Raw genomic sequence first — 9,143 nt, 5'->3', positions numbered from 1 at the left:
TGGATCAAAGACTTAAATATAAAATAGAATTCAGCAACATATCAAAAAAATAATTCACCATGATCAAGTGGGATTTACACCAGGTATGCAGGGATGGTTCAACATTAGAAAAACAATCAGTGTAATCCATCACATTAATAAAACAAAAGACAAGAACCACATGATCTTATCAATCAATGCAGAAAGGCATTTAACAAAGTCCAATACCCATTCATGATAAAAACTCTCAACAAAATAGGAATAGATGGGAAATTCCTCAACATAATTAAAAGCATTTATACAAAGCTAACGGCCAACATCATCCTAAATGGAGAGAGTTTGAAAGTATTCCCTTTGGGAAGGAGAACCAGACAGGGATGTCGTTTTTCACCACTCTTATTCAACATTGTGCTGGGGGTTCTAGCCAGAGCAGTTAGGCTAGAAGAAGAAATAAAGGGCATCCAAATAGGTAGGGAAGAAGTCAAAGTATCTCTATTTGCAGATGATATGATCTTATACACAGAAAACCCCAAGGAATCCAAAAGAAGACTACTGGAACTAATAGAAGATTTCAGAAAAGTTTCAGGATACAAGATCAACATACAAAAATCAGTTGGATTCCTTTACACCAACAAAGAGAACTTCGAAGAGGAAATCACTGAATCAATACAATTTACAGTTGCCCCCAAGAAGATAAAATACTTAGGAATAAATCTAACCAGAGATGTAAAAGACCTGTACAATGAAAACTATGAGACACTACTGCAAGAAACGAAAAGAGACCTGCATAAGTGGGAAAACATACCTTAATCATGGATAGGAAGACGCAACATTGTGAAACAGCCATTTTTACCCAAAGCAATCTACAGGTACAATGCAATCCCGATCAAATTCCACTGGCATTTTTTAATGAGATGGAGAAAGAAGTCACCAACTACATGTGGAAAGGGAAGAGGCCCCAGATAAGTAAAGCATTACTCAAGAAGAACAAAGTCGGAGGCCTTACACTACCTGATTTTAGAACCTATTTTACTGCCACGGTAGTCAAAACAGCTTGGTACTGGTACAACAACAGATACATAGACCAGTGGAACAGAATTGAGAATCCAGACATAAATTCATCCAGCTGATATTTGACAACGGCCCGAAGTCCGTTAATTGGGGAAAAGACAGTCTCTTAACAAACAGTGCTGGCATAACTGGATATCCATCTGTAAAAAACTGAAACAAGGCTCATACCTCACACCATGCACAAAAACTAACTCAAAATGGATCAGAGACCTAAATATAACAGCAAAAAACGGTAAAGATCATTGAAGAAAAAATAGGGACAATGCCAGGAGCCCTAATACCTGACATAAATAGAATACGAACCATAAGCAACAAAGCACAAGCACCAGAAGATAGACTAGACAACTGGGAGCTTCTAAAAATCAAACACTTATGCTCATCAAAAGACTTCATCAAAAGAATCAAAAGACAACCTACATACTGGGAAAAAATTTTTGGCTATGACAAATCCGATCAGCGTCTAATCTCTCAAATCTACAAGATACTGCAAAACCTCAACATCAAAAAGACAACTTAGTTAAAAAATGGACAAAGGATATGAACAGGCATTTTACCAAAGGAGACATTCAGGTGGCTAACAGACACATAAAGATATGCTCTTCATCATTAACCGTTAGAGAAATGCAGATCAAAACCACAATAAGATAGCATCTCACCCCAGCAAGGCTAGCATTAATCCAAAAAAACACAAAATAATAAATGCTGGAGAGGTTGTGGTGAGACTGCAACACTTACACATTGTTGGTGGGAATGTAAAATGGTACGACCATGTTGGAGATCGATCTGGCGCTTCCTTAAAAAGCTAGAAATAGAAGTACCGTATGATCCAGCAATCCTGCTCCTTGGAATAAATCCTAGAGAAATAACAGCCATCACACGAATAGATACATGCACACCCATGTTCATTGCAGCACTGTTGACAATAGCAAAAAGATGGAAACAATCTAGGTGCCCATCAGTGGATGAATGGATAAACAAATTATGGTATATTTACACAATGGAATACTATGCAACGATAAAGAACAATGATGAAGCCATGAAACATCTTATAACATGGAGAAATCTGGAGGGCATTATGCTGAGTGAGTTTAGTCAGTTACAGAAGGACAAATATTGTATAAGTCCACTATTATAAGAACACAAGAAAAAGTTTAAACACAGAAGAGAACATTCTTTGATGGTTATGCGGGTAGGGAGGGAGGGTGAGGGTTATTCACTAACTAGATAGTAGATAAGAATTATCTTAGGTAAAGGGAAGGACAGCACACGCTATAGGTGAAGTCAGCACAACTGGACTAAACCAAAGCTAAGAAGTTTCCTGAATACAAGGAAACACTCAAGGGACAGAGTAGCAGGGCCGGGGGTTTGGGGACCATGCTTTCAGGGGATATCTAGGTCAACTGGCATAACAAAGTTTGTTAAGAAAATGTTCTGCCTCCCATTTTGGTGAGTGCCATCTGGGGTCTTAAAAGCTTGCAAGCAGCCATCTGTGATGCATCAGTTAGTTGGTCCCAACCACCTGGAGTAAAGGAGAATGAAGACCACCAAAGACACAAGGGAAGTATTAGTCCAAGAGACAGAAAGGGCCACATAAACCAGAGACTTCATCAGCCTGAGACCAGAAGAACTAGATGGTGCCTGGCTACCACCAATGACCGCCCTGACAGGGAACACAACAGAAAGTCCCTGATGGAGCAAGAGAAAGGTGGGGTGCAGAATTCAAATTCTAGTAAAAAGATCAGACTTAATGGTCTGACTGAGACTGGAGGAACGGCAGTTAACACGACTTCCTAACTCTTTGTCAGCCCAGAACTAAAACAGTTTCTGAGGCAAACTCTTCAGACAAAGATTGGACTGGACTTCGGGACATAAAATGATCCTTGTGAAGAGTATGCTTCCTGGCTCAGTTAGATACATGAGAGTAAACGGGCAGCTTCTGTCCGGAGGTGAGATGAGAAGGCAGAGAGGGTTAGGAGCTGATCGAATTGACATGCGAAATCGGGTGGAAAGGCGGAGCGTGCTGTCACAGTATAGACAGAGCAATTTGGGTCACATAGCAATGTATGTATAAATTTTTGTACAAGAGACTAAGTTGAAAGTAAACTACAATGGTAAACAGAAAAAAAATTGAAGTCATATCAATTTTAATATGCATTAAGTAAACTATATAAAATTTAATTTTGGGAATTAAAGTATATTCACTTTCTCCCCCGATCTTTTCAGTAAGTAACAGATGCGGGTGAGAGAGCCATCCAGTGATTTACCTGAGAAAGGCAAAAGAAGTAAAAGGCCTAACGTACCTCACGATGAAGACTCTTCAGATGACATTGCTGGTAAGTCATGATATCTGACACCCCATATAGTGCTGAAGAAAAGAAATGACAGTATACGTTTTTGATTAATAAATCCATTACTCTTTATTTTCACCATTTTCTGTCTGAATTTTGGAATTAGCTTGTCTAGTTCCAAAAATCTTGTTGGTTTTTTAGTTGGAATTTTGTTTAATTTATAAAGTAACTTAGAGTTGGCATCTTTGTGATTTTTAGTGTTTGAGATCCATTTGCTTAACTCTTCCTTTATGTCCCTTGGAGGCCAAAATTTTTTTATGTGTAGATATTTCACATTTCTTGTTAAGTTTATATCTAGATATTTCAACTTTTTTATTGCTGTAAAAATGTATATCATCTAACTAGTTGTTTTTTGCAGGACCAGGACTAGGGTGAGGCAAGCTCAACACCTAGTGTGTACAGCATTTAACTTTTAGGTTGTACAAGGGCAGAATTGGCTCCTGAGAGTACCTTATATTTTGCAACTGAATCCCCTGGCTGCTCACCCTAGTCCAGGCCCTGCTTGTTTGAATATGTGAATGCTATTGATTTCTGTATATTAATTTTGTATTCAGCTTAGTTATTAAATTCTCTCAGGTTGTTTGAATTGTTTTTCAGTTGATTTTCCAAATATATAATCAAAGCCTCTGAAAATAATACAGCATGAAAAAGGGATAAAAAGTATCTCTAATTTCTTTATCTTGTCTATACATGCATCTTTATCTTATTTCTGTCTTTAATGGTACTCTTTCTAATTTTTCCCCAACATGGCTTTTGTCTGGTCTCCTTCTCATGGCATGTTAAAACCAAGGCTCCAAGCCACCAGAAATTGGCAGATGACACTTGGGAACTGCTGGCTTCAGGGCTGTTTTTCTCTGTAGCCTCATGCTTTTCCTTAGGTTTTAGCCTCTGAGAATTTTCCTTAGTTTCTTGCCAATTTCAGTCTCCATTTAAAAAGATTTTTTTTAAATATATTATCTCCATTTTTAAATGTTTTTAACTTGGACAGTGTTACAGGATATCTAATCTGTATTCAAGGAGATCTGAATTATATATTTAAATATTTCCTCTTCCTCAGGGATTCTGATTATTTGTTAACTCTCCTTTGCCTGTCTCCCATAGTTATCATTTTTTCCTAAATCCTTTAAAACTCATTATTTCCTCTTTGTTTTGCCTGTTTTCATTTTTATCCTTACTCTGTTTTTAGCAGTGTTCACTTTGTCTTATAGTCTTTTCAGTTTGGCTATCATTGTGATTTTTTTTTTCTTTCCACTTTTTTCCTGAATTTGCCAGCCCACTTCCTGTTGTTTTGCCATCTTGTCATTGAGTGCTTGTTTCTGTTTTGTTTTTATTTCAGGACAGGGATTGTGCTGCCATTTATTTTTCCTTTTCTTTCCTTCCTTACCATTGAATTTGTGGCATTGGTCACTCTTTGATTATTCATTCTTGATTTTTTGGACCAGCTAGTTTTAGAATGTTTGTGTGAAAAGGAGGACCAGAGCCCTGTTCAGACCTAGCTGGAGTTGTCAGTTTGAGTTCGTTTATCCTTCTTTCCAGCCAGTAGGGACAGGCGGCTCTAGGTTTTTTCAAATTCAAAGTATCTCTTCTCCCCAACTGCATGGAGACAAACTGCTTCCTGCAAATACGGTTTGCTTTTTGACTTCTCGTTTAAGAAATGAGAAATTTGCTTCTTCTCCTCCTTCTCAAACAAAATTGGATATAGGGGAGCTCCTTACGTTGTTGTTACGACACAGTGATTTAGGTTTCATTCTATGCCTGAGAAGCAGACATTGTTCTTTATGAAATCTGCAGCTGCAGTATTCTCCCTCTGTTCCCTTCTGCATGCATCCGTGTTTGATCTCTGCTGCTTCAAGGTCAGAGTCCTACTTAATTTGTGACTCGGGGGTTTCAGCAATCTCCTGATTTCTCTGAAAACGGACTTCATGTTTTTTTCCCTCTTCTTGTTGCCCTTGGATAATTTCCAGAGGAAGGGGAAAGTGTTGACTTTATGCCACAATTTGCAAATTGGAAGTCCTCCTTGTAAGGTTTTTATTTATATTTAAAGTGGAAAACATGGAGCTTCTAATTATTTTTTTTGATTCATTTAATGTGAAACAACTGCGGACTTTAATACATTTTTATATTTTATTCAGGAATCTCTAGAGGACCTATTTGTCAGATGAAAATTAGAGATATGATTTAAAAAATATACACGAAACTGAGAAAATTATTAGCACAAAAGGAAATCTCCTCCACCCCCACAAAAGATAAACATACAGTAGCTTTTACAGGAAAACTTTAAACTTCTTTTTTTTTTAAACTTAGAAAAGTATATATGTTGAGGCATTTAAAAGCCAATAGATTTAATTTAGGGGCCTAGAACCTTTTTATCTTGAATTCATTTATCTCTTGATTCATTAACAATTTCAGTTTTTATAGTCTGCATAGTAGAATCAGAGAATATTTAAGTTGTACACTGGCCAGATCCCACCTCAGAGAGGATATAGAAGGTGTGTGGAATTATTTTCCTCTAAGAATTTTAAAATATAAAACTCAAAGCAGTGACGTGGTAAAGCATCTCTAAATTTGTGTGGTCATTTATCAGTCTTCTCTGGGACAGGCTTTTCTTTAATGGCATGAGTTCCTGCTTTTTAAATGTAGGACTTCAGAGTTACTTCTTTCATGTCTATTATAATTTGCTCCTGGTGTAAAATTAGGGTTTTAAAAAATTTTTACTTTGTTTTTGTTGCTGAGAATTTGCACAGCAAAACATAACACCAATTTAACAGTTTCTACTTGCACAATTCAGTGACATTGATTACATTCTTCCAGTTGTGCAACCATTCTTACCCTCCTTTTCTGAGTTGTTCCTCCCCCATTAACATAAACTCACTGCCCCTAAGGTTCCTATCTAATCTTTTGAGTTTCTATTGTCAATTTGATCCCATAGAGATAGTTCTTAAAAGAGCATACTGCTCAAGGCAGACATTTTTTACTAGTTAAGCTAAACTGTTATTTGGTTTTAAGGAGACTTTAGGCAATATTTTTAGTTTAAGGTTTAAAGATTATCTCAGAGCAATAATTTTAGGGGTTTATCAGCCTCCATGGTTCCAGAAAGTCTGGAGTCCATGAGAATTTAAATTCTGTTCTGCATTTTCCCGCTTTTGATTAGGATACTTATATAGAATCTTTGATCAAAATGTTCAGTAATGGTAGTTGGGCACCATCCAGTTCTTCTGGTCTCAGGGCAAAGGAGGCAGTTGTTCATGGAAGTCATTAGCCACACGTTCCATTTCCTTCCTCCTATCCCAGACTCTCTCTCTTTCTCTGTAGCTCCAGGCAAACAGAGACCAGTTGTTGAGCCTTGGATGGCCATTTGCAAGCATTTAAGACACCAGGAATTACGCAGTGAACTGTATAGTAGTTTTTTGTTTTGTTTTGTTTTGTTTGTTTTTTAATATTTTATTGAGTTTTTTTATTTTATTTCATTGTACTTCAAGTGAAGGCTTACAGGACAAATAGTTTCTCATGAAACAGTAGTACACATATTGTTTTATGACATTGGTTAACAACCCCACAACATGTCAACCCTCTAACTTCTCAACCTTTTTTTCTGGTGAAAATACACATAGCCAAAGATGCACCATTTCAAAAATTTCTACATGCACAGTTCAGTGACAATGACTACGCTCTTCCAGTTGTGCTGCTATTCTCACTTAAGATGAAGGCTTACAGAACAAAATAGTTTCTCATTTAACAGTTACTACACATGTTGTCCTATGACAATGGTTAATCTCACAACACATCAACAATATCCTTACTCAACCTTGGATTCCCTATCACCAGCTTCCTTGTCCCCTTCTGCCTTCTGGCCCTTGTCACTGCACTACTGTACCTCATTAGTCCCATTTGGTTTTATGGGGCTGTTGTATAGTAGTTTTATGAGTGCCTTGAATTATTCTCTTCGATATCCCACCTGTTTGACATTTAGGCTTTCCGTCATCATCTTTGCTTTCTAGTGGAACACTCCAAGCTGTTAGGTTTCTTGCTGTACGACCCTCCTCTGCAACTATTCTCCTTACTTTGTCATGACTGTTGGAGTGCTGGATGAAGCCATTATTCTAGAATTCTTTTCTTTGTCAAGGAGCTCTTTTACAACATGAACCCATGGATAGTGACTCCCTTGGCCACCCTGCACAGTTCAGGGCAGCCTAAAGTTAAGATTTTTCATCTTTCATTCAGATTTACGTATTATTTTTGTTGAAATTAAATTTTATCATAAATAACTTGTTAGGAATCACATTCTTGGTCTCCAGGATGAAACAGAACTAATGCTTAGCCTCTCTCTAGTTAACAAGTAGGTGAAAAGGAATGTTTTGCATTTAGAAAAGGAAGTAGAGAGAGTGGAAATGTACATACCATCTCCTTCTGTTTCCCTCTTCAGGTTACTCACTCTCTTCCTTGAATGTTTGATTTTGGTAGGTAGTTGTAATTTTGCTGTATGGGATATTGGAGCTGAAGAAATTGAAGTTTTGAGACATTTGGGAAAAGTGGAAGTATAATTCCACCCATGTTGAGAAGAATATGGTAATTTGAAGAACTAAAAACGTATTTGGTCTGTTTTGGCCATTTCTGTGCAGTGCAGCACATAGTGGGAATTTGTTATAAAGGATCATTTAGGGGCCAGGTAAAATCATTTGTTATTTGGGAATATCCATTAAGAAGAAAGATTCTGGGAATTCTTGTTCCTGTAAATTATGCCATTGTTTCTCTCTCTCCTTTCTCCCAGCAATGATGAAAATAGCATCATAACAAAGCTAGTCTGTGAGAAAAGATTTTACTTGTGTATCTTAATGGAAGGAACACATATTCAAAATGCTTGACACATAGTAGCTGTTCAAGAAATATTTAATCTTTCCTTTTTTTTCAATTAAACTTTCTTATTTTGAAATAATTACAGCTTCACAGGGAGGTGCAAAGAAATGTACAGGGAGGTTCCTTGAGTCCTCCATCCAGCCTCCTCCAATGTTAACATCTTGTATAACTCTAGTAAATATCAAAACCAGGTACTTGACATTGGTACAATCCATGGAGTTTATTCAGATTTCACCAGTTATACGTGCACTGTGTGTGTGTGCGTGCATGTACTCATAGCTCTATACAGTTTTATTGTAGCTTTATACAGCCACCACCATAATCAAGATACTTAATTGTATCATCACCGCAAGACTCCCTCATGCTATCCCTTATAGCCACACACCCCTGCCCCCTGCTTCTAACGTCTGGCAATCATTAATCTGTTCTCCAGCTTTACAATTGTATGTATTTTTATGAATGTTATATAAATGGAATCATGCCATATATATCCTTTTGAGTTTTGTTTTTTGAATTTCAGTGCCTTTTACTTACAGCATTTTGCTTGTTGGTGGAAACAATTTAGTTTAGCAAAAAACATGTTCAAATTTTGTTTTGTCTTATTCAGGAGGTTTGACTTGCCAACATGTGAGTCAAGCTGTCAGTGTGAATCATGTAAAGAAAGCAGTAGCTGAGAATCTGTGGTCAGTTTGTTCAGAGTGTTTAAAAGAAACAAGATTCTATGATGGACAGCCAGTACTTCTTTCTGATATTTGGTTGTGCCTCAAGTGTGGTTTTCAGGTAAGAAAAGTGTTATTTACATGTGAGATTCTCTTAAATATTTTCCTTAAATGCTTACTGTCATTTGGACTATTGGTCATGCAAAGGTTTTAAGATAAATTCATTCCATTT

The 9,143-nt window shown here is 37.0% G+C and overlaps 1 protein-coding gene across 5 annotated transcripts in view; it reads left to right on the top strand.

The window, feature by feature from the left end:
* Nucleotides 1-9,143, top strand: part of USP45 (ubiquitin specific peptidase 45) — a 75,299-nt gene that overhangs the window by 9,222 nt on the left and 56,934 nt on the right. For all 5 annotated transcript variants that reach the window (XR_002823304.1, XM_023727589.1, XM_004372414.2 and 2 more), the window contains exons 2-3: nucleotides 3,274-3,383; nucleotides 8,860-9,032. Coding sequence is in view for 4 of the 5 variants with exons in the window: in XM_023727589.1 (XP_023583357.1) it covers nucleotides 3,284-3,383; nucleotides 8,860-9,032 (273 nt within the window). In the remaining variant the exon portion in view is untranslated. The remainder of the gene's footprint in view (nucleotides 1-3,273; nucleotides 3,384-8,859; nucleotides 9,033-9,143) is intronic.

Source organism: Trichechus manatus, unplaced genomic scaffold (assembly GCF_000243295.1).
Source record: "Trichechus manatus latirostris isolate Lorelei unplaced genomic scaffold, TriManLat1.0 scaffold00017, whole genome shotgun sequence".
NCBI lineage: Eukaryota > Metazoa > Chordata > Mammalia > Sirenia > Trichechidae > Trichechus > Trichechus manatus.
Note: the sequence above shows the minus strand (reverse complement) of the source record. Positions and strands in the feature narration are given on the sequence as shown.